Source organism: Ceratotherium simum, chromosome 16 (assembly GCF_057802395.1).
Source record: "Ceratotherium simum simum isolate JZ-2026a chromosome 16, ASM5780239v1, whole genome shotgun sequence".
In the NCBI taxonomy this organism is placed as follows: domain Eukaryota; kingdom Metazoa; phylum Chordata; class Mammalia; order Perissodactyla; family Rhinocerotidae; genus Ceratotherium; species Ceratotherium simum.
In genome coordinates this window covers 41,444,661-41,469,701 of record NC_141915.1, presented here as the reverse complement: position 1 = coordinate 41,469,701, position 25,041 = coordinate 41,444,661, and the positions used below count along the sequence as shown (strand labels likewise).

The following is a 25,041-nucleotide window of genomic DNA, read 5'->3' as shown; positions in this document are numbered from 1 at the left end:
CTGCACACACAGCCTTCTGCCCTCTTCCAACGCTCTGCCGCCCGCCTCCCCTTGGGCTGCCTGGAACCCGCGGTGACGCGGTTGGCACGCTTGGCCTTAAAAAGTTCCCGGTCGGGCTCCGCCTCGTCGGCAGCCGGCTCCACCCTAAGCCCAAATCCCAGGCGGCCACCGGCTCCTCCCAGCTCTGCGAACTACAAGTCCCGCCGTCCCTTGCGCGCGCCCTCCCGCCTCTCCCGCGCCCCCCACCGGCGTCGCTTGTGAGTCAGCCAAGAATGCCTCCCATTGGTCTCTCCTCCCTGTCAGTCACCTGGGAGTGTTGAGGGGCGGGTCGGAGGTGGAGATCCGGATCCGGAGCGGCTGAAAGGCGGAAGTGGAGGCCGGAGCCTGGGACACCGCCGGGGGGAGAGGAGCGGAGCCTGTCTGAGCCCAGGCCACAAGTAACGCCGCCGCCCCGGAGCCGCTGTGAGTGTTCCTGTCCCAGGATCCAGTGTCTCGCTTGCGTTGAAGCCTCTCCGGGGCAGCCTTTCCTCCCGCCCAACCCCGGCTTAGGGAGATACTGACCCCTCCCCCGACCCGTAGCCCCCTCTTCAGGGACTCCCCAGGCGTCGGGCCAAAGAGGGGGGTCCTTCTTTCCTTCCCTTACCTGCCCTTCGTGAGCCTAGGGAGACCCACGTGGCTCTCCTCTGGCCTGTCTAGTTCAGTTGTGGGAGGGAGAGACCCTAAGTTCCGCTCCCTCTGCTCCCAGAATTGGAAGAATCTTTGCCAGGTGTGAAGGAGCCTGTCCCCCTTCTCTTTTAGACGCGGTTAGGAGTACGCCGCTTCCTTCCCCCGTCCCACAAAAACAGTTGTCCCCTCCAGCCCTAGAGGAATTTTATCTCGATTTCCTGGGGGGGTGGGGGGGGGTCCTGGCTGAGACCGTTCCACACGCTTCCACAACTCCTTACTTCCTCTCTTTCCTCAAGCCAGAGAGCCAACCAAGATCTCAGCAGAGTTTAAAGTCTGGGTCACTTTTTCGGAATGAGCTGTCTTCTCCTTGTCTTGTCCCCTCCACCCCCAGCTTTGTCCTCTAGTTATGTTGTTCTCTAGTTGTGTTGTTCTCTTAGTATATCTTTCTTCCTGCCTCTGAAAAATTTAGCTGAGGTTTGCTCAATCCTAGCTACAGATCACAGATCAGGGTGGATCTGCCCATTCATTATCTTCTGTCTCCCCTCCTCCTCCCCCCTTGCTCCAGGCCCAGTCCTGTTCTCTCAGAGCATGTGAGTGGTTTTCAAGCTGTCTCAGAGGCCTGCTCTTCCTGGGACTGCTGTCTGCTGGTCTTTAGGGAGGAGGAGAGAGACCAAAAATGAGGAGTCTGGAATTGAAGAGTCCTGGGCTATCTCTTTCCCACCCCCAAACACACACAATCACCTCCCTGATCAACAGGTCCATGCCACTTATAGTCCCAGGGTCTATCTCTAATCCCTTCTGGGCTTGGACAAATTGTAGATTACAGAGGAATAAGTTGAGATCACAGTGGCATCTCTGCGTTCTTAATTTGCTAATTTTTGTAGCCCAGGGTATTTCCATACATGCCAGAAAGTGCTGGTTCCCCCCAGCCTTTCCAAGAGACAGCCCGTACTGACATCTGATCCTTGTCTGTTGCCTGGGACTTAGGTGTGTGAAATGGCTGCTGTCTCAGACCAAGCTGGGAGGTTCTTGTTATGTGGCCAAAGTACAGGCCAGAGACTGTACCTTAATGAGAGCAGCCTGACTCTTTGAGGCCATGACTGACCCTTGCTATCTACAGCAGAGGAAGGGAGGGAGGGCTGTGCAATCTGTGGGAGTTTCTGGGCCACCTTTACTGCCTTTGGGTGCCACTTACAAGTGCTAAAGATGTTTTGCCTTGAGATATTTTTGACTCCTGGACAGTCACCAGTGTCTGACTCCAGCACACTTTTGAGCTAGACCTGGGATGCACTTATTTCATTTTTCATTAGGTAACAAAAAACCTTCATTGTTGGGGTCAACAGTCGGATCACAAGCTCTCTACCTGTGTGGGTTTCTTTGGAGGGTTGTTGGAGACTTCTCCGGCCAACCTAGTTTCTCTAATCTGGTCAACCTGTGCCTCTAAGGAGCAGGGCCAGAGAGGCCTGACTGCTCACTGGCCACTGGTCTTGGACCAAATTTACCTTGTCGGTAGTGGGCTGTGCTTTCCGGAACTCTTTGGGAGTCCTAGGATGAGGCTGGCCAGCCTTCCAAGGCTGACCGGACCTTCATTGTGTGGACATGCTCTCCCAGCTCTGATTCCAAAACAGGCTTTTGAAGGACAAGCTCTCAGAGAGACAGGAAAGCACCAGTGCCTGGGGTGGTTAGGCAGCCACTTCTGGCATCCAGAGATTATAGAGTCCAAGCAGAGATCTGACACTGCTTGGCAGAAAGAGGGAGGGCTCTGTGTGGGACATAAGCCCCTCCTCTCTGATGCGGTTCCTCTCCTTGCCTCTTACAACTAGTGAGCCTTTTTCTGCCTTTATACTATAGAGGAGTGGCAACAACTGATTTTTATGTCATTTTGAAGTTGCAAAGTTGTTTTCCCACGTGTTCCTCACGAGAGTCTTGGGAGATAGTGGGATTTGTATCTCCACTTTAGAGATGATGCTGAAGGAATTTAAGTAGCTTGCCTTAGATCATACAGGTAGAAAGTGGTAGAGCCGAGGCTTGGGATTCGGGATTAGATGTGCCTTGTCTTCCCTAATAGTGGGCCCTCCTTTGTTTGTTAAAGCCATGAACATACAGGGTGAGCCAGCAGTGGCCCAAGTGCAGGCCCTTTAGCATTCCTCATCATTGACACTCCTCCTCTGCTTCGGGTTTTCTTCCCCACCCCTACCCCATCCTCCTATCCTCTTCCTTGACCCCCTTCTCCTCTGCCTCTGGGGACCATGGCAGTTATGAGTCCCAAGTCAGAACTCTTCAGGGCCCAAGAGTTTGCTGACATCTGCGTGCCATTAATTTCTTGGCAACCTGAAAGTCATGATGGCTAGAAAATGAAAGTAAAAGTGGGTGGACTCAGGGGTCCTTCTGGGCAGGGTTAAGGGCATAGGGAACCAGCAGAGCCAGCCTCTGCTTAGCCTACTGAATCCCCTTTGGTGCTGCCTGCTGCTTGCAGGTGGAAAGAATGTGGCTTTCTACCAGGAGCTCCTTTCACTAGAATTTACATGGAAACAGAGCAGGGTCATAAATTTAAATTCAAGCCCACCAAGCAAGTACTTCTTAGAAAGAACCTCCTTCCTCTAACTCTTGCCCAGTAAACAGAGAGGTGATGTGGTGAGGTGGAAGGTGTAAGAGCTTTAGAGTCAGCCAGACCTGAGTTGCCATCTGGACTCCCCCAGGTACCGGTTGCATGGCCTTGGTTTTGTTACTGGATCTTGCTGAGCCTCTGTTTCTTCCAGTAAAATGGGGATACAAAGTATCTTGCAGAATTAGAAACAAAGGGTAAAGGAGCTAGTCCAGTCCCTGGCACAGAATAGATGCTCACAAAATAGCAATTTTATGGGTCCATGGGGTTTTGAAGGTACATCATAACTCATCCCTACGATTCTGATTCAACATTTGTACCAAGTGTCACTGTGATTCCTGGTGCTCTGCTGGATGGTTTCACATATTGTTTCGTGTGGTAGATATTGAACAGAATTGATGTGGGTTGTATTCCCATTTTACAGAAGAGAATGGTAAGGCCATGATTGTGCTTCTCCCACTGGGGTTCTCAGACCCTGCTGGGGTCATGTACTGTGGATATTCAGAGCTATAGACTAGATGAGGTCTTTGCATCTTCTAGGCACTTCAGTCTTACTCAGTTTTAAACATTTTCGTATTAAAACAGTCCTGGATCTACGATAGAGTGGAGTGCAAAGTTTGCATGAATTTAAGCTAAAACAGGAAACTTGAGGACAACGTTTTGGTTGCGGCAGGCTGATTGCTGGATTCATGGGGTTTTGCATTTTCTCTTCCCTGACTTGGGTCAGGGGTACTTTTGTTGGGGCCATCTGAGCAGCACTGCTTCAGGTAGAATTTGTAAACTAGGATGTCCCCAAATCCAGGTAATAGTGCTTTCAAGAGCCTTGGCGGAGGAGAATTGGAATATTTCTTAAGGACTGCTCTGCATTAATAGCCTGGTGTTATAAGAGGTTAGTTTTCAGAGTAAATATCCCTATCTCCTGTCTATAGCAACAATAATACAAGAAAAGCTAAACTTTTTGAGCTTTGCTTATTGTTCCTGAGCCCTTTGCCTGTACTATTTCCAGTAATCCTCACCACAACCCCAGGAGGAAGATACTGCATTTAATCCCTGTGTATGGTGGGGAAATCGGCAGAGGGTGACAGAGCAGGGGTCAGAATCAAAAGGCTGGGGCCGGCCCGGTGGTGCAAGCGATTAAGTGTGCGCGCTCTGCTGCGGCGGCCTGGGGTCCACCGGTTTGGATCCCAGGAGCACACCGACGCACTGCCTGTCAAGCCATGCTGTGGCGGCATCCCATATAAAGTGGAGGAAGATGGGAATGGATGTTAGCCCAGGGCCAGTCTTCCTCAGCAAAAAAAATAAAGAGGAGGATTGGCAGATGTTAGCTCAGGGCCGATATTCCTCACAAAAAAAAAAAAAATCAAAAAGCTGTGCTCGGATCCCTATGCAGCCCAGCCTCCTTTGCCCCATCTCTGAGCTGTGTGTGTGCTCTTCCCTTTGCCTGGAAGGCCCTTCTCCACCTCTCCTGCCTGAGAGCTGCATCTCAAAGCTCAGTTGAAACATCACTTCCTCTGTGAAGCCTTCCGTTACCCCAGGTAGGCTGCGGGCTCTTCTCCTCCCTGCGCTTTCCTCTCATTGCTGCTGGTCTTCCTCCTTGTCTAGTGTGTGAGCCCTGTAGGGAAACAGATCGTGTCCTGTTTCATCTCTGTGTGTCCAGTATCTACCATAGTACCCGGCATAGTCGGCCCACTCATTGCGGTTGTGAAAGGAAGGGGCAGACGTTCACACCTGCCCCTGAAGCAAATGCCTGCCTATCTCCTTGAACACACTCTTCCTAAGCTCACGCAGCTTGGATGTGGGGAACCTGGGATTCACACTCCTACCCATCTGATCCCAAAGCCTGGGCCGTTTCTTCGGTCCATCCTCTGGAAAGTTGCTCACAGATAGGAGAGCAAACAGGTAAACAGGAGGAATGTTACAGTTCAGATGAGGGAGGGGGTGGGGACAGGTCACAAACTAAACTTCCAGAGGCTAGAGCTCTCCAAATCTCCGTTTCCAGTGAAGGGTTTCGTAGGAAAAGGCAGGCATGGCTTTGGCCATGCACAGCCCTGCTGACCAACTTCTACAGCATGTGCGTCTGGTCACTGTACTTCTGCAGCCGTGTGTGGTCAGGCAGCACTGCCCCCAGGCCGGGACTTAGCAGGATCAACGGAAGTGAATTTAACTCTGGTCCATGGGTGATACTTTGCACATTGGCACAAGGCTCATTCTTGAGTGAGGGTGGGCTTAAGAAGGTGGTGCCTGCAGCTGTTGAGATGGAGAGTGGTCAGCGCAGCCCTCCCTTGTGTAATCCACAGGTATGGCTTTAAGCTCCCCTGCTCCCTGCCTGCAGAATCTGAGTATTATCCTCTGCTCACCTTGAGACTATTGACGTGGCTCCCACCAACCCCCTTCCTGCACACCCCTCAGCCCATCTCTGTGTAAAGTTGGCTCCCACCAACCCCCTTCCTGCACACCCCTCAGCCCATCTCTGTGTAAAGTTGGCTCCCACCAACCCCCTTCCTGCACACCCCTCAGCCCATCTCTGTGTAAAGTTAACTCGTCTTTCCGAATGTGAGTTTATGGTACCTGGAGTCCTTGGATCTCATTTGGTCACAAGATGAGCCACTGCCTTTTTTTAAAATAAACTTTATTTCAGAAAAATTGTGAAGGTAGTACAGAGTTTTCTCACAAACCCCTGCACCCGGTTTCCCCTGTTATTAACATCTTACATTAGTGTTGTACATTTGTCACAATTAGTGAACCAATTTTGGTACATTATTATTAGCTAAAGTCCTTAGTTTATTCTGATTTCCTTACTTTTTATCTAATGTCCTTTTTCTGTTCCGGGATCCCATCCAGGATACCACATTATAGTTAGTTGTCGTGTCTCCTTAGGCTCCTCTTGGCGGTGACAGTTTCTTAGACTTTCCTTGTTTTTTGATAACCTGGACAGTTTTTTTCCCCCCATCTTTCTATTGTGGTAAAATACACGCAACATAAAATTTACCATCTTGACCATTTTTTTTTTAATTGATGTTTTAATAGTTTTTAACATGGTGAAATTTTGGGTTGTACATTTTTGTTTGTCCATCACCATATATATGACTCCCTTCACCCCTTGTGCCCACCCCCCACCCCCATTGCCCCTGGTAAACACAATACAGTTTTCTCTGTCCATGTGTTGGTTTATATTCCACATATGAGTGAGATCATATGGTGTTTGTCTTTCTCCTTCTGGCTTACTTCACTTAACATAATTCCCTCCAGGCCCATCCATGTTGTTGCAAATGGGACGATTTTGTCTTTTTTTATGGCTGAGTAGTATTCCATTGTATATATATACCACATTTTCTTGATCCAGTCATCAGTCGAGGGACACTTAGGTTGCTTCCACTTCTTGGCTATGGTGAATAATGCTGCAATGAACATAGGGGTGCATAATCCTCTTTGGATTGTTGATTTTAGGTTCGTTGGATAGGTTCCCAGTAGTGGGATGGCTGGATCATAGGGCATCTTTATTTTTAATTCTTTGAGGAATCTCCATACCGTTTTCCCTAGAGGCTGCACCAGTTTGCATTCCCACCAGCTGTGTATGACGGTTCCTGTTTCTCCACATCCTCTCCAACATTTGTTGTTTTTTGTCTTGGTGATTATAGCCATTCTAACGGGCGTGGGGCATGAGGTGATATCTTAGTGTTGTTTTGATTTGCATTTCCCTGATGATTAATGATGTTGAACATCTTTTCATGTGCCTATTGCCCATCTGTGTATCTTCTTTGGAGAAGTGTGTGTTCATTTCCTCTGCCCATTTTTTGATCAGGTTGTTTGTTTGTTTTTTGTTCAGTTGTGTGTGTTCTTTATATATTATGGAGATTAACCCCGTGTCAGATGTATGTTTTGCAAATATTCTCTGCCAGCTGGTGGGTTGTCTGTTCATCTTGATTCTGGTTTCGTTTGTCTTATAGAAGCTCTTTAATCTGATAAAGTCCCACCTGTTTATTTTTTCTTTAGTTTCCCTAGTCTGGGTAGGCATGTCATCCAAAAAGATTCCTTTATGACCAACGTCAAATAGTCTGTTGCCTATATTTTCTTACATGAGTTTTATAGTTTCAGGTCTCACCTTCAAGTCTTTGATCCATTTTGAGTTAATTTTTGTGAATGGCAATAGCAGATGGTCCACTTTCATTCTTTTGCATGTGGCTATCCAGTTTTCCCAGCGAGACTTTCCTTTCTCCATTGTATGTTCTTAGCTCCTTTGTTGAAAATTAGCTGTCCGTATATGTGTGGTTTTATCTCTGGGCTTTCAATTCTGTTCCATTGATCTGTGTGTCTGTTTTTGTACCAGTACCATGCTGTTTTGATTACCATTGCTTTGTAGTATGTTTTGAAGTCAGGGATTGTGATGCCTCCTGCTTTGTTCTTTTTTCTTAGGATTGCTTTAGCTATTCGGGGTCTTTTGTTGCCCCATATAAATTTTAGTATTCTTTTTTCTATTTCCGTGAAGAATGTCATTGGGATTCTGATTGGGATTGCATTGGATCTGTAGATTGCTTTAGGTAATATAGACATTTTAACTATGTTTATTCTTCCAATCCACGTGCATGGGATATCTTTCCATTTCTTTATGTCATCGTCAATTTCTTTCAATAATGTCTTGTAGTTCTCATTGTATAGGTCATTCACCTCCTTGGTAAGATTTATTCCTAGGTATTTTATTCTTTTTGATGCAATTGTAAATGATATTATCTTTTTGAGCTCTCTTTCTGTTAGTTCATTATTAGCATACAGAAATGCAACTGATTTTTGTAGATGGATTTTGTACCCTGCAACTTTGCTGTAGTTGTTGATTATTTCTAATAGTTTTCCAACGGATTCTTTAGGGTTTTCTATATATAAAATCATGTCATCTGCAAATAGTGAGAGTTTCACTTCATTACCTATTTGGATTCCTTTTATTCCTTTTTCTTGCCTAATTGCTCTGGCTAAAACCTCCAGTACTATGTTGAATAGGAGTGGTGAGGGTGGGCAGCCCTGCCTTGTTTCTGTTCTCAGAGGAATGGCTTTCAGTCTTTCCCCGTTGAGTATGATGTTGGCTGTGGGTTTGTCATCAATAGCCTTTATTATGTCGAGGTACTTTCCTTCTATTCTCATTTTGTTGAGAGTTGTTATCATAAATAGATGTTGTATCTTGTCAAATGCCTTCTCTGCGTCTATTGAGATGACCATGTGGGATAACCTGGACAATTTTGAGGAATATTGGCCAGGTATTTTATAGCATGTCTTTCAATTGGGATTTGTCTGATGTTTTTCTCATGATTACAGTGGAGTTATGGGTTTTTGGGAGGAAGACCACAGAGGTAAAGTACCATTCTGATCACATCGTATCAAGGGTATGTACTGTCAACATGACTTACCACTGTCGACATCCACCTTGGTCACTCGGCTGAGGTGATGTTTGTAAAGTTACTGTCTCCTCCCTCTTTTCATGTTGTCCTCTTTGGAAGGAAGTCACTGTGTGTAGCCCACACTTGGAGAGTGGGCAGTTATGCTCCTCTCCTCGAGGGCAGAGTGTCTACATGAATTATTTGGAATTCTCGTACACGAGAGATTTGTCTGTTCTCCCCTGTTTATTTATTCAATTATTTATTTACATCAGTATGGACTCATGGATATTTATTTTACACTTTGGTTTATAATCTAATACTAGTTTATTTTATTCCTCAAATTGTTCCAGCTTTGGTCATTGGGAGCTCTTTCAGATGCTCCAGGCTCACCTGGTATATTTCCTGCCCCAGTCCTAGAATCAGCTGTCTGTTCAGGGCCACTGCCTTTTTAGCAAACATTTCCTCTCCAGTGTGTTGATATGGAGTTCTGTGGATGGGGTCAAGTTGTTTCTTCTCCTGACGGTCAGTCATAGTCACTGAAGACTCCAGAGTTAGGTGAGGTGGAGATGCACCTGGGAAATCTACCCTGCAAGAATCTTGGGCGTTGACCCCAATAGCAGCCTGTTGCTTCTGCACTCACCCACTCACACTTCTCGTACCGCTGCCTGATGCTTTGACTGATCCCAAAGTGGTCAGATTTGGTGTTTACTCTAGTTTACTATCCAGTTGGGAAGATGAGGTACATAATCGTTATCTATTTCAGGTGCTAAGTTCTCCAGCCAAACCCTCCAGGACCCTAGGTCTTGTAAGAGAGTCCCTGTGGTCTGCATCAGTGTTCTTTTGCTGCCTCCCCTTTGGGAGGGTTTGTGACTCTAGGCAGGCGCAAGGCAGGCTGTCACTTTGAGCTGTGATCCTGAATCATTGAATAGCTTAAATCCTTCCATTGTACTGTCATCCCTCTGAAGATGTGTAACCTGAGCTCTGCTGGAAACACTAACTTGGGATCTTAACCGGAGTTAGTTTACAAGCCTCTTGCCTTTTATTCATAGCTCCGTGTGTGTCCCCTTCAGGTGGCTCTGTCAGAAGCATCCCAGGCATGGGGGAGGGCGTGGGTGGCCTCCCTCACCCTGGCTGCTCTCCTAGTCATCACATTGCTCTTCGAACTGCTCAGAAGGCCGTGGTGATTAATGACGCCACTTCCAAACCTCTAGCATTTTCAGCCTGGCTTTTAACAGGAACTCTGGTTTCTTTGTCAGCTGTCCTAGGCCTGTCCCCTCCCCCTCTCCACAACTGAACTACTTCTTCCCTTTCCTGAAAGAGGCTTTGAGCTGGAAGGAACGGCATTTGGGCTTTAAGATGCTTTGTGTTGTGGGGCTTTTTTTTTTTTAAGGAGTTATGGTTTTCCTGGTTGCGGGCTTTAACTCAATGCTGATTTTTTTGGATGGTGGTGGTCCCCCTCTCCATTCTTGTGGCTCTAGAAGCCAGTATCCAGAGAATACAAGGTTAGGGTTGTTGACAGGACGCAGGACATCAGCTATGAGCTGGTCCTTTTTCTAGGACACTGGTGAAAGTTGTTGTCTTAGTCTTCTCCTGCTGCTGTACCAAAGTACCACAGACAGGCTGGCTTATAAACGAGGAAATTTATTTCTCACAGTTCTGGAGGCTGGAAGTCCAAGATCAGGGTGCCAGCATGGTTGGGTTCTGGTGAAGGCCCTCTTCCAGGTTGCAGACTGCTGACTTGTTCCTGTGTCCTCACTTGGTGGAAGGGGCGAGGGAGTTCTCTGAGCCTCTTTTAAGAGAGTGCTAATCCCAATCATGAGGGCTCTGCCATCACTTTAGGGATTAGGATTTCAACATAGGAGTTTTAAGGGGGGGACAAACATTCAGGCCATAACAGTTGTCCTATTCAGCGTTCTCTCCAAATGAGGGGCACTGAAGAATGGGGTCTAGGGAAATTGGAAGCAAAAGCCATGTGTGAATAGTGTCTGAACATTCCAACTGAGGAATTCACTTCCTTTGTAGGGACTTGGGGACATTTACCGAGTGCTTGCTCTGAGCCAGGCCCTTTGCTAAGAGTCTTACATGCATCCGTTCCCAGTAGCCATGGGAGATGGGTGGTGCTAGTCTCTCCATTTTACCTGTAAGGAGATGGGTTCAGTGACACAGCACAGAGTCACCCTAGTAAGTGGTGGCTTCAGGACTTGTACTGAAGTTTCTCTGACTCCAGCACTTGTGCTCTCAGCCCCTGTGCAGAAGGACCTGAGAGGTCCCATCTGGGGTAGTGAGGCGTCTCCTCGGCTGGGCTATGGCTCTGTTAGGGAATCGGAGCCATCCCGCAGATGGATGTGTTTTTAAGCCTTCAGCTGCCCCATTCCCTTGCCAAATCTAACCAGGCCGTGCCTATGTTGCAGGCTTGGTTTACCACATTTTAGAGCACCTACTGTGTGTCAGGTTTCATGTTATGTGCTGTTAAAACAAAGGAAACTCATAGTCCAGCCCTTCTTCTGCAATAGTGCCCTTAGTTTCTCTCACTTTCTCACTCCCAACCCTCAAGCCCCCAAGTTTTCCAACCTCTTGCCAGTCTTATGAAACCTATAACAGTCTTATGAAAATTTGGGACTGTGGAAGTAGAAGTGTGATTTACTGAAACTTGTTGAGGTCCATTCATTGCTTGCTGTCTTCCCCTGGCACCCTTCTACATTTGTTCAGCAAAAATTAAGAAAGAAAAAGTCGGCCTAAAATATTGTTCTTTAGCACCCAGGCTCCTGAGAGCAGCCGTCCTCCCTCAGATCCCAGAGTGGGAACTTTGACCTTGTTGCTTGTTGTTTGGGCAGCCTCTGACCACAGTGTATGTGGTGTCTGAGCAAGAGGAATTTGGTTTGCTAGTATCGGATTCTCTTTTCCCCTGCTCTCCTCTCAAACACGACCTCTTCCCTCTGCTTTCTGTTTAGGAGCTACGGGCAAAACAAAGAGAGCAGTGAGTTAAATTGGCTTTCTTTTGTTTTTTGTAAAGACAGGAAGAGTATGTGAGAGGTGTCAGTTGTAGTTGTTGGTATGAGTAGTTGGATGAACAGGTGCTGCTGATGACCGTGACTTTCAACAGAAGTTCTTGGAGTCTTTCTGGGTCTGGGGCAGCAGCATAAGTGGCAGTTGTCCTGGACCCTCTCAAGACGCAGGGGAAGATGGAGCCTGCATTGATGAGATTCCAGTTAGAACTGTCCTAAGTAAATAGTTACTGCACAGGGTAGTTGTGAGGCTGGTGGAGCAGCTGCTTTTCTGCACCTCTCTGACTGGCTTCCACGTGACTCGTGCTCCATCCTGGGACCGCAGCAGGTGTAGGTTGGGACCAGAGGAGAGCCTGTGCCTTGGCTGGCTCTCTTCTTTGCATCCCACCCGGCACTGGCAGGTGAAGAGCTGAGTGGTGGGGCATGAGCACCACACAGCCTCAGTCCCATCGCCACCACGCCCTGTAGCTGGACATGTGTGTGGATCGTGCTGAAGAAAGTGCCAGACTTCAGATTGAGCTTTTGCTTGAGGCTTCTCAGAGAGCTGCCCTAGATGGGGCCAGAGAATCTGCCACAACCTTGCTGACTGAGGTGTTCTGAGTTAGAGGCCAGGCCTTCTTAGAGACGGTAGTCTCAGGAATGTCATTGTTGTTGCCTCTGAGAATCAGTAGGCAGGATGAGCCTTGCCTGGTGCAGCTGCAGGCTGTCCCCTGTCTGTCTGGCCTTCCTCACTCCCCTGCCAACCAAACGCCTGGCTCCTCTGTTGGCCAGTGGGGACAGTGTATGAGAATCCTAGAGCTGCCCGTGGATCCCGAGGCCCCTCCGTGGACAGCACGGGCGGACCACACTGACCAAGCTGTGTCAGCAGATACATGGAGATGTCCCCCCTGCCCTCCAGCAGTCTTCCTCCCTGTGGGCACAGGAAGAGAGGGAGCAGGGACTGGAGGTTTCCACCCTCCGCCTGAAAGTTAGCGCTGACTCCGCTTCTCTCAGCCTCTCTGGGGAACCCGTGTGTGGTCGTGGTCGAGAGCTGAGAAAGCGGCGTGGAGATCAGGGAAGGATTTCTTGGTGTTCGTGCTGGGGGAGGGCCCTGGGAAGCTGGGGGTTGGTCCCTCAAGGGTGGCTTCCACCTAATTTAGCTTGGCCTGTGTCCTGAGTGACACAGCAACCTTCCTGCACAAGGGAGAGGGCTGCAGGGGCAGCCGTGCTGTGTCCCGCTGACTCCTAGCAGAGCTCCAGGTTCAGCCCAGACAGTGTGGTAAAGGACCACTTGGTCATGTGTACCCAGGGCTTAAGCTTCTTGGTGCCCCTGCACACTGGCCCCTTTTGCAGGCATTGGTGGAGTTGGTGGCCTCGGCTGGGGCTCTTGTGGACTCCGTCGGGGCCTCACTGTGGTGTAGAAATCTAGGCACTCAGCCCCAGAAGAGTCTTATCATTGAAAGGAGAGTGAGATGAAACTGATTCCAGTTAAGGGAGTTGGGTGGGCTGGGGCAGATTCAAGGGCTTGTCCCCATGGTGGGGGACCCAGCTCATGCTGAGTCCCCCTCCAGGGTGATTTCACTCTCCTACTCTGGAAAGGGAGTCATCTTGCTGTGGCTGGGTAAAGGCAGCACCCCCTTCCTTTCCTGCTGCCATGTCCCCTAAGCCTGCTACTTCCTGGTGGGATGAGGAGCTCCAGCCCTGGCCTGACACACCCCATCAGAATTCTCCCCAGATCTCAACCTGGGCTGTTAAGCTTCTGGCTTCCAGGGCCAAGCTTCCTCTGTTACATTCTCCAGGTGAGACACAGGCCCGATGTGTAGCAATCCCATAATCCTGGTCGTATGGGAAGACACCCGTCTGATTCCACACAGCCCCCCCACCTCTAAACCCCTTTTTCCTCTGCAGGTATTCTCTGGGCTGGCTGGGGAGTGCAGAGCATCGCACCATCGTAACCTTTCTCTCCATTGAAAAGACATAAATCTCGGCTTCTCTTGTTAATCTCATGAAGTTTTAAACAACTTTAAAATTCTTTAGCCCACAGTTAAGTACAAACAATAAATATATTCTTAATGTATATGCAGCGATCATATTTGTGCTGAATCCTGTTATCTTGCCCCTTGCTTGTTTGGGTATCTTTGTTTTCTTCCCATCCTCTTCTAAGTCAGGCATCATGTATTTGATTGTCTCTATTATTCTGAATTTTTTTACACTAAAGAGGAGGTAGAGAATGTTTTATATACAGTGGAGCTAGATTGGTTTCGTATCATTTCTAAGCTTTAATTTTTCATTGTTGTATGCAAAATTCTATACTAGCAGCATTTTTTGCCTTTTTATTGACATATAACTTACATATAGCAAAGCTTACAAATCTTAAGTGCACACCTCTGTGGATTTTTACATTTCTACACATCCGTGTATCTACCTCCCATAGCAAGATATAGACCTTTCTATCCAGCAGCATGTTTTTAAAATTTGATACAAACTCATTTTTCCATAGTTAAAAGCCATATATTATTAAAGCATACGTAGAGGGTGGTAGCCCCCGTTATTCTTGGTGGCTGTAATGACATTATTAATATTCTTGGGTTTTCTGTCTCTGATGGGGGAGCCTTGCTGGAGTTATGAGGCCTGGACTTGGGCTTTGCCATCACCTGGCTCTGACCCTGGGCAGGTCACTTGCCTTCACCTTCATCTCCTTCTCTGTAATTAGAAAGAGGAGGATTAGGTCTTCAAGGACCTTTTGAGCTTTGACAACCTATGAGTCAAAACTCGTTAGCCTTTTAGTGTAATAAACCTGCCACTTTGTTGTAATCTTACCTTCAGCCTTAGACTGTGCTGTGCACGCTGTGCATTGTTTCATTTAACCTTCACAGCAACCCTGTGTGATTAGTATTAAATAATACCATTTTATAGATAAGGGACTGAAGCTGACAGCAGTCACTTATTCAGATAACTTGGCTAATAAACAGTGGAGCCAGGCTTTAACCGAACCCAGTTCAGTCTCCCAAGTCCTGACCTGCTAGTTGTGCTGGGGAAGGGCAAGCAGGTACCTCATGTGGCTCATGGCTGTATTGCTTCAGATTCTTCTCTCCTCTGGGTCCACACCAGCTAGAGGTTTGGGTAGTCCTGCTGTGCGTCTGCCCTCTGGTCCTGTGTGCCGGTAGTGGGGGGTTTCCCCTTTGAGGAAGAGCTGTGTTCTCAAGTCTATGGGTAAGTCATCTCCCCGGCTGGTCTGGGCTTTTGAATGTCTTCCACCTTAGCCTTTGAACCTGATTACCTCTCCTCCTGTGTCCCATGTTTCGTTGTCTTTGAGCTAACAAGTTGCTTCTGCTGTCGTCTTCTCTTGCCCAACTCTTGTGGTGGTAAATGCTCAGGAATGCTTTTTTTCCAGAGTAAAGTGTAGATGAAGAGTCGCTGGCCAGAACCGCCTCCAGGGGGCCCTGGGCAGGGTCACTTGGTTCTCGGGGCCTCTGGACTAACCTTGAGTGAGTCTCAGCCCAGCCTCTGGTCAACAGAGTCTGAGTGGTTTCCCTAATCAGCTCACTGATCCAGGCTGTGCCGGGACTGTCAGCTAGAGGAAGTCTCTGAAGCAAACAGGAAGCATGAGAGACACCCATCAACTGGAATTGCTCACCCTTGTACCAGGAAGGACAAAAAGTATGAAGTGGGTGACTTCATGGATTAAAGAAGAGAAAGGTGAAAATTTTGAGTGGAGGCTAGGGGGAGGGGCGACATTCCAGCAGCCTCTGGTGTCTTGGAGACGGCTTCGGTTGTTGAGTGAAGCCAGCAATCAGCCCCGCCCCGATCTGTATTGTCCACGGCGCTGATCTGGGGGGTGCCTTTCTATCTCTTGTATTATTCCCTCCTTCCTGTATCAACTATAACGCTTGTGCTTACTTAAATCAGCTGCCTAGAATTACTTGGGGAGCTTACTTTTAAACCATTGATTTCAGGACTCCACCTCTAGAGATTCTAATTCAGTTGGTCAGGGTTCCTTTCTTTCTTTCATTTTTTTTTCCAGTGAGGAAGACTCTACCTGAGCTAACATCTGTTGCCAATCTTCCTCTTTTTATGCTTGAGGAAGATTAGCCCTGAGCTAACATCTGTGCCAGTCTTCCTCTATTCGGTATGTGGGTCGCCACCACAGCATGGCTAACTAGTGATATAGGTCTGCGCCCGGGATCCAAACCCCTGAACCCAGGCCGCTGAAGCAGAGCGCACTGAACTTAACCACTACGCCATGAGGCCGGCACCCGATCTGGGTTATTTTCTAAATGCCTTGGGTGATCCTGATGAAAAAAAGTTTGAGACCCACCCATATATAGTGTCCAGAGCAGAGGAAACCCAGAGCAAGGAAGAGCAGTGTCCTGCTTTTTCTTTTTCTTTCTCTCCCACCCTTGACCCCAGAACTGGCTGGGCATATGCCCATTATGCCTCTTCACGGGGCCAGAGTGTATAGGAGCTTGGATCCCATCTGCCCTTTCATGTAGCTTGTGGGAAAAGGTGTAGGGTGCCCCCAGATCCTTACATTCTCTCCCATTTCCTGTGAAGACATGAGGGTGGGACTGGTGCTCATTCTCAGTGGCCTGTAAACAAACCAGTGTTCTAAGATTTGGAGGGTGGGGAGAGTGGGTCATTTCAAGGAGAGTCTTTTACCTTGTGTTTGAAGCTCTGCTCACTTTGAGCAGCTTCATAATAATATCCAGAAGGAAATTCATCCTACTTGTGTGTTTTTCATGGTGCTGGAGAAACTAATTAAAAAGAATCTTTGGCTCATTCTGGTTTTTTTTGTTTTTTGTTTTAGTGAGGAAGATTGGCGTGAGCTAATACCTCTTGCCAATCTTCCTCTTTTTGCTTGAGGAAGAGTGACCCTGAGCTAACATCTGTGCCCATCTTCCTCTACTTTGTATGTAGGATGCCGCCACAGTGTGGCTTGATGAGTGGTGTAGGTCCACGCCTGGGATCTGAACCTGAGAACCCCAGGCTGCCAAAGCAGAGCATGCGAACTTAACCACTACACCACCGGGCCCACCCTCATTCTCTATCTTGTAAGAAACTTTGACTACTACTTTGGCTCTTAAAGAGAATTTGATTTTTGTCTGCAAGAAGACTTTTACTATGCCATTTTTGGTTATAATTCCATCACCTGACTGCACCCGTGGATGATGCTTGCCACTGGTTATGGAGGAAAGATTCCCACAGTGAGATTCCTTCCCCCAGGGGGCAGGCCAGCTCACTGCATGAATTCACCTTTACCACCTGACTGGCCGATGTTCTCCGTTTCCCAATCTTGGGAGGGAAGGCATAAAGCTTCCTGGGGCTCTGGGTGTGGCATTTGCCTGTCTCAGACACCCCCATGTCTCTGTGCGCCCTTCCTGGCAAAATCTGCGTCCTCCATGCTTTATTGTCTGGGAAGGTTTGGCACCTCTGTTCATGTGATCACTGATCACCAAGTGGGGCCAGGGAAACCACGAGGCAGCAGGCCATAAAAAGTGCCGTGTGTGCCTGCTCAGGTGTCTCTGGAAGAGAGGAGCAGCATTCAGGCAGAACATGTCACCAGCCAGTTCGTGCCAGGGGGAGCAGCTACAGCGCTTTAAAAAAATACAGATACCCAACCCTCCTCCAAACCTTCATTGAATTTCCAGGGGCTGGCTGCACAGGTGATTTTGATGTGCAGAGAGGTTCAAGAACCACAAATAAGACATATTTGTCTCTCCTTCTGGCTTGTTGAAAAAATCAGATTAAAATCAGATTATCTAGGCAGGTTTGGAAACCCATTGGTTTGCTAGAGATGAGACTTAGATGTTGCTTCTATTTTTCTTGACTTGTAGGTGCTGGTTACTCCCCACCCCAAGAGCCCTCAGCTCCAGCTGCTTTGATTGTTTTGGAATTGGGGACTTTGTCTTCTGTTCCTCTCTCCTCACTTGTTGAGACCTCCTTCTCTAGTGCCCCAGCCACACTCTCTTGCCCTGCCAAGATTATGTGTCATGTGTATCAGTGGTAATAACGAACTTGTAACTCTGTTGTGGTTTCCCTCTGTCGCTGTCTCCCTGCCTGGCCCTGGGCGGCTCCTCCCACAGTTGGGAGTACTCAGGGAGTGCAAGATCCCTGGGGCTGTCAGCGGGAGCCAGACCTTGCTGGGCCAGCAAAGCTGCTGCCACAAACAGAGATTCTCATTCACCCGGCAACCTGAAGCCAAACACAGAGGATGGGCATTGCCTCCATCTTTCTTCCCGCAGCAGGGAGAATGGCAGGGTGACAAATGAGTGTGCAGGCCACCCAAGTTTGCATCCAGGCTCTGTCACCTGTATGCTGGGTGGCCTTGAGCAGGGCATCTAACACCTGAGCATCAGGCTGTTTATCTGAAAAATGGAAGATTGTTTTAAGGCTTAAAGGAGATAATGGCTGTGCACTGCTCAGTAAATGTTAGCTGTCTCTGAACATTATTTCATTTGGTAAGCACACTTTGAATTCTCAGTGTGTATGTAGGCATTGCGAGAAAGGCATCTCAGAGAAGCCAAAAGCACAGACTTTGCCTCAAGGGCTGTAGAATCTTGCAAACATCATTTGGGGTGAAAAGAGAAAGCATCTTAAACTATAAAACATTTCAAAACTGGCATTTCTTATCACTAATTGAGACCCCCCCCATACTTCCTTCCGTGTACTCTTGGGGAAGAGGTGGCCCCCATTTCAAACCTCTTCCTTTGGTGCTGTCCAGAAAGGAAACTGTTGTTCCTGGTTAGTGAATCACTCTTCCTGAAGCTCAATTTTTAAATGAGTTGCTGGGAGAAGTCGGATGTGAAGAACGCTTTGAGGTTGAACAAAGCAGGCCCTTTGCTGTCAGCTTCCAGCGTGAGCACAGGCCCCTGCTGCCCACAGATGCCCCTCTTCACTTCCATGCCCGTCCTCTGACTGTAAGGGGTGCGCTCCCCTTGCTTGGGACAGGTCAGGGCTGTCCTTGGCGTCTTGTTCTGAAGACCGTCCTGCATAGACTCTATTATGCAAGGGGCAGTCTAATCAAAACCTTTTCTTTCCAGCTTGGGTTCAAATGCTGTACCGAGTCTTCAGGACGTAATACCTACTCACAGTACTCATTTGTAAAACATTCTTTATGTGTTCTGATATCTTTTAGTATAAGTCTTCTAGAGGCTTCTGCAGATAAGCTCCTCATCCTTCTTCGCCGTTCTAAAACTTAAAAAACTGCAAGTTTGCGCCTCCGAAGCTGTCGCTAACCAACTAAGATGTCGGGGCTGGAACACCAGCTGGGGGTGCAGGTCTTAGAGCCCCATGTTTGTCCCCACCTTCCCATTCCTCCCCCTTGTTCTTCCTCTGCGTCGCTCTCGGCCTCTGCCAGGAGAGAATGGAGCTGAGGTCTCTATTTAAAAGGGAAATTTGGCAGCCGTTCTGGCTGCCAAGAGAGCTCTCTGGCTTTGGTGTGTGTTTGGTTTTGTGTGTGTTTTGCTTTTTAATGTGTGTGAGACTTCTGGCCCATCAAAAATGAGAGAACTGGGGGGGAAGAGGCTCAGGATGAGGGAGTGAAATGAGGCTTTGATTCCAGTGCACAGTCCAGCCTCAGACTGAGAAAGTCAGTCAGTCCTTCCAGAGATGGCAAGACAAAATGGCTATTTTGATAACACCTTGCGCTGGCCAGGCCCTTGTCTCTATTTTGCCCACGAGGTTGGCCAAGCACCTTGTCTGAGGAGCTTTCTACTGGGACTCCCTGTGCTCTGGGCGGCCTCACCTGCCACTCTGGCTTTGCACAGAGGGCTGTGATCTTAGCTACCAGACTGCGGGTTCATTGTTTGTTGACCTGGATCCTAGTGTCTTCCTGGGCGATTTTTGGTACCCTAAAGAGCCTGTTGACTTAACTGTCACTGGGCTGGCATATGCCCATTCCTCTCTTGTGTGTTTATTTGTATGTGGAGGTACATTTTTGGGATTGGGAAGTCAGTGTGTTTGCTCAGAACCATGAGCCTAAAGTTGGAAGACCACTTTTCTCTTTACTGCTGATGGTTGGAGAGCAAACCGACGTGTAGTACAGCCTAGTTAGGGCTCTTCCCCTAACTTCTGGGGTGGGGCCAGGGAGTCGGTGTGAGGGGAGGCAGTCAGCCAGGTCATCGAGGGAGGGCAAAGGGAGAGGCCTGTGATTGAAAGAGTCTCTGGATTGACCCCGTTCTTCTGATTTCTCCCTTGCAGTCGGAGACCCCCCTCCCCAGTAAGTGCCTCTTCACATAGCATCGGCCCCCACCCCCACGCTCACTGGTACCACTACAGCGGGACGGGCCATGGCGGGTCGGGGAGGTGCAGCGCGACCCAATGGACCAGCCGCTGGGAACAAGATCTGTCAATTTAAGCTGGTCCTACTGGGGGAGTCCGCGGTGGGCAAATCCAGCCTCGTCCTCCGCTTTGTCAAAGGACAGTTCCACGAGTACCAGGAGAGCACGATTGGAGGTGAGTGGGCACAAGGGAGTGGGGGTGGCTCCAGGTGAGCCAGAGAAATGCCTTGGCACTGAGGAGAAGGGAGCTGCCTGCCAAGAGAGAATGAACACGCCTGCGGTGGGCGGCAGCACCTCTGCCTCATCTGGGCTCTGGAATCGCATCCAACGGCTGGTCTCCATGCCAGAGTCCCAACAAGCATCTAGTAAGAATTAGCTGGGAGTCAAAAACTGGCTTGTCCTCCTGGTTCTGCCTCTTTATTATTTATTATTCATGTGGCCTTGACTAGGACCCTTCCACTGACCCAGCCTTTGGGAAGGGAGAAGCTGGGTCTGGATCTCTGAGGGTCCTTCCTGCTTTGCCAGGCAGTGCAGCTGCCCTGGCCTCTCACACTTTCCAGAATGGGGAAATGGCCTGGTGAATGGGCTGGTCTTTCTGAAGCTGACCTTTACTCTTTCTTGAGTTCAGAGCCTGTCACTGATTTCCCAGTGGTCAGCATTTAGGATGTAAGGGTCTGGACTCAGCCTTCTGCCTCAGTGGCCAGTAAGCTTCGAGGGGCTGGGACCGACCTTGGGCTTGAGTCATCCTTTCTCTACCCTCTTGGTTGACAGGAGGTTTCCAGGCAGCTGGACACAAAATGGGTCGTGTCAGCAGTCTTCTGCTGCCTCCTCAGCACTCGAGTCAGGAGCTGGAGAGGGGGAAGTGAGCCGGTGCCCCAGGCCCCTCAGGGAGTGGGGGCAGGGCAGACAAGGAGAGTGAGCTTTCTACACAGGTCTCTCCAGGATCCTCTGCTGGATCCCGGGGCAAAGGGGACCCCCAGCTGCCTATCCCAGCTCTCGGACTCCTCCTTTGAAGCATCTGCACGAGCGCTGTGGGTTCCCCTGCCTCCTCTGACCAAGATAGGGTCACTGTGTTCCCTGAAGGTCAAGCCACAGGGTGGCCAATCAGGAATGGGTCGAGGTCAAAGCTGGGGGTGGTGGCTAGCCAGCGTGCCTGGAGGTGGCAGGGGCAGTTGGGAAGCCGGCCACCCAGCCTCCACCTGGCAGTTGGAACAGCATGTACTTTTAGGCGTCCCCAGCGTAGCTAAGTGTGTGAGAGTGTCCTTAGGAAATCAAAGGCCAGTGACACCGTGGGCCGGAGCAAACTGAGGGAGCAGTGAGGTTTCTAGCAGGACTGCTCTGAGGGGAGGGAGGAGGACGAAGGGGAGCGGGTGGGCCCACCCTTCTGAGCTTGGAGTCAGGTTTCCCCTGGCTTTCCCTCTCCTGCCCCTTGCCGCATTTCCCTTTAGAGAGTGCTCCCGAAGTGGCTTGAGTGCAGGCAGGCTTCCCTCTCCTGCTGCCCTTGCCTAGTGTGGGTCTGTAAAGCCTGTGCAGTCCCCAGCCCCCTCGAGAAATACACAGAATGCAGACTCCCGCCTGCCCTCCTCAGACCTGCTTTGGCCCCCTGCGTGGGGGCTTTTCTGTGCCCGCCTCAGCAGAAGGCTTGTAAGTGCCAGAGCCCGGATGCCACAGTGGAGATAGGTGGGGGTGGCTTCCCCAGCTCCTTCTTGCCTGGTAACACCACTTCCCTCTTACAGCGGCCTTCCTCACACAGACTGTCTGCTTGGACGACACAACAGTCAAGTTTGAGATCTGGGACACAGCTGGACAGGAGCGGTATCACAGCCTGGCCCCCATGTACTATCGGGGGGCCCAGGCTGCCATCGTGGTCTATGACATCACCAACACAGTAAAGACTTTTTCTTACTTCTCCACTCTCTGTTGCTGGGTGGGGTGTGGGCAGATTTCCTCTGTTGTTTGGGGCTGTCTCACCAGAGTCTTAGACAGCTTGGCTCTTCCAGCTCGAGCTTTTCTAGTTAGTGGCCCTGGGCAGAATGCCTCCTCTGTCCCTTTGACATTCTGGCCCTGTCTCCCCAGGATACGTTTGCACGGGCCAAGAACTGGGTGAAGGAGTTACAGAGGCAGGCCAGCCCCAACATCGTCATCGCGCTCGCGGGTAACAAGGCAGACCTGGCCAGCAAGAGAGCCGTGGAATTCCAGGTGAGGCATGGACAGGACTTACAGGGAGGAGCAAGCCAGCTCCACTAGGCTTCCCCCGGGCTGCTCAGGGGCCTTGGGAAGGCCCACGTTGGGAGGCAGAGGAGAGCATTTATCTGCTGTCATTGGCAGTAAGGTATGTGTGCGTATGGATAGCTGAAGCTTCTGCTTATTTTTTCTGTAAACTGACTTTTTAATGAAACTCACTGAAAAAGAAATACTTTTTTTCATGTAATATATGCACATAGTAAAATTTAAACAGTACAAGAGAAGGTATATAGAATGAAATTTAAGTCTCTAACCCTGGAAAGTCCCCCCAAGTTCCACATAGTTTCTGGTGTTTCCAGGAACAGCACATGTGTATGAGTCCCTTTCTTTACCCAGATGGGAGCGTGCTCTATACACTGTATATATAATTTAGTTTTTAGAAGTTCCTAACTGATGGACTTCTAGGTTGTTTGTAATACCAAAAGACCTGAAACAGTGCTGCAGTCAAAATCCACATTCTTTGTGCTTTTGTCCAAATGTGCAGGTGTATTTGTAGGATAACGTTCTACGAGTATTTCCTAGCCTACTGATTTTGAAGAGCAAGAAGGCAGGGAAAACTTATTAGAGAAACCTGAGTTAGACATGTGCCAGTGTTTGTGAGCTGAGAGGTGCTGTACGTGAGGTGGAGAGCTAGGGGGATGGTGCAGATGTCTCAGGGGGACCCAGAGCAGGAAGGCCAGAGGCCTGCAAACCCCTGCATTGTCTCTGTTGTGTATAAGGCACTGTGATCAGGGAAGGTTTTTATCCTGGACCCCAGCCCCTGCCAACTGTCAACATTTCCCTGCCACCCACTTTCTCACCTCCATCCAAATCAGGAAGCACAAGCCTATGCAGACGACAACAGTTTGCTGTTCATGGAGACATCAGCAAAGACTGCAATGAACGTGAATGAAATTTTCATGGCAATAGGTAAGGTGCCTCTCCTCCCCTCCCCCCACCAGGGGCATACTGCTTATCTGATGTTCTTTTTTTTGTGTGAGGAAGATCAGCTCTGAGCTAACATCCATGCTAATCCTCCTCTTTTTTTTGCTGAGGAAGACCGGCTCTGAGGTAACATCTATTGCCAATCCTCCTCCTTTTTTTTCCCCGAAGCCCCAGTAGATAGTTGTATGTCATAGTTGCACATCCTTCTAGTTGCTGTATGTGGGATGTGGCCTCAGCATGGCCGGAGAAGCAGTGCGTCGGTGCGCGCTCGGGATCGGAACCCGGGCTGCCAGTAGCAGAGTGTGCGCACTTAACCGCTAAGCCACGGGGCCGGCCCTTATCTGCTGTTCTGTAGGAGGTCTATGGGGTCCCTTCACCAACAGATCTTTCACCATTTTAATATTCTGGTAAAATTGTTTTCTTCTTTATCTGACTTCCAGATGCAGATAATTCCCCCAGATGTTTCTAAAGCCTGAGCCAAAGTCTCAACATGTCACTTCCTGACCCTTTAGCTTACCACCCACCGAAAGCCCCACATCACCCTCCCCCTGCCCACTTCTTAGGATTCTTTTAGCTCATTTGGCTCGGGACTCTTCTTGCTTGGGTTCCATCCTCGCTCTACCACTTACTAACTCTGGTCCTGGAGAAGTTATTTAACCTCTCTTTGTCTCAGTTTCCCAAAACACTCAGAATGCACCTGGCACCTAGAAGCGAAGCCCTCAGTATGTTAGTCATCACTGGTTGGGTGGTAAAGGCCAGATTCTCCTCGTGTGGACTTGGGAGAGAGTATCTGGGTACCCCCACAAATGCATTTTTCCCTCCTCTCCCAAACAGCTAAGAAGCTCCCCAAGAATGAGCCCCAAAATGCAGCTGGTGCTCCGGGCCGGAACCGAGGAGTGGACCTCCAGGAGAACAACCCAGCCAGCCGGAGCCAGTGCTGCAGCAACTGAGCCCCCCTTGCCTGCCCATTGCCCCCACCTCCTCCGCCTGAACGACCCGACTGGAACCAATCTAACCAATCGCACTTAACGACTCGGGCCACCACTGGGGGGGCAGGGGGAGGGGTCCACCATGATTTCTCCGTATAATTTTGATCATAGGCCGGAGTGAGTTATTCCACCTGCACCTTTCTGTACAAATACTAATTCAATTTTAAGTCTTAAGTCACTTTTTTAATATATATGATCTTCTGCTCTTCCCACTTCCTGCCCTTTCTACTGCTCTCCCACTCTTCCTTTGCTGGTAGTAGCCACGTACCCCTGTCCCCCACCCTTGTATATGGGGAGGGGGGGGCTGGAGCAGTTGTCCTTCTTTCCCTCTTGCTGATCAGCAGACTCAGCAAGAGCATCCATATCCTTACTGTGTTTGGAGTGGGCTGGTTCTGGGCGGTGGGGCAGGCGCTGGGGCTAGAGAAGGGAGAGGCAGCTCTTCCCTCAGTTGGCTGTCATCAGGCTGCGGCCCCCCCTCACCCCCTGACTCAGAGCCGGGAGAGAAACCACAGCATTACCACAGCGTTATTGTGACAGCCATGAACCCATTGCCCACAACCCCCCCCCCCCCCCCCCGTCCTTGGTCACCCTGACCTCTGGCTCTGAGCCCTGTTCTGACAAAATCACGATGATGAGTATTTGGGGGTGGGTGGGTAAGGGGGGGAGTGGGAGGGGATGGAACCAACTTTTTCTGTATTTTGTATTGTATGTTTTCTTCAACATGTAACCAATCAGTATCTTGTCAATATAGTCAGCCGATCGATCGACCTCCCGCTTGTCTTCCTTGTCTTTCTCTGGTGGAGTTTATCAGACCATATCCTCTCTAGCTTACTTGAAGTTAATGCAGAATGAACTATTGAATCCTATTAAACAAAAGCCCCCCCCCCCCACCAGTGAGGGGATGCTGGTGGTCATGGTAACCAAGAGAAAGAGGCCCTTACTCTTGTCAGCTGTAACTGGGTGGGAGCAGAGGTAAGAGTGACC

At 49.4% G+C, this 25,041-nt stretch overlaps 1 protein-coding gene across 2 annotated transcripts; it reads left to right on the top strand.

Annotated features, from left to right (window-relative positions):
* Window positions 1-348: 348 nt before the first annotated feature.
* Window positions 349-24,829, top strand: RAB5C (RAB5C, member RAS oncogene family). Of its 2 annotated transcripts, none has more exons than XM_004434465.3 (6): window positions 349-462; window positions 19,821-20,075; window positions 21,637-21,788; window positions 21,977-22,099; window positions 22,960-23,053; window positions 23,903-24,829. In XM_004434465.3, the coding sequence occupies exons 2-6, from the start codon at window positions 19,910-19,912 to the stop codon at window positions 24,016-24,018; spliced, it is 651 nt and encodes a 216-aa protein (XP_004434522.1). In that variant the 5' UTR covers window positions 349-462; window positions 19,821-19,909; the 3' UTR covers window positions 24,019-24,829. The 2 variants fall into 2 exon arrangements, with proteins under 2 accessions (XP_004434522.1, XP_087297310.1); XM_087441184.1 differs by lacking the exon at window positions 349-462 and adding an exon at window positions 14,590-15,320.
* Window positions 24,830-25,041: the final 212 nt, after the last annotated feature.

Excerpts from the sequence above, each read along its gene's own strand:
- RAB5C (XM_004434465.3), top strand. The coding sequence starts at position 19,910 with ATGGCGGGTCGGGGAGGTGCAGCGCGACCCAATGGACCAGCCGCTGGG. Across the intron at positions 21,789-21,976 it reads TCTATGACATCACCAACACA|GATACGTTTGCACGGGCCAA; the intron begins GTAAAGACTTTT and ends CTGTCTCCCCAG. Across the intron at positions 23,054-23,902 it reads TGAAATTTTCATGGCAATAG|CTAAGAAGCTCCCCAAGAAT; the intron begins GTAAGGTGCCTC and ends TCTCCCAAACAG.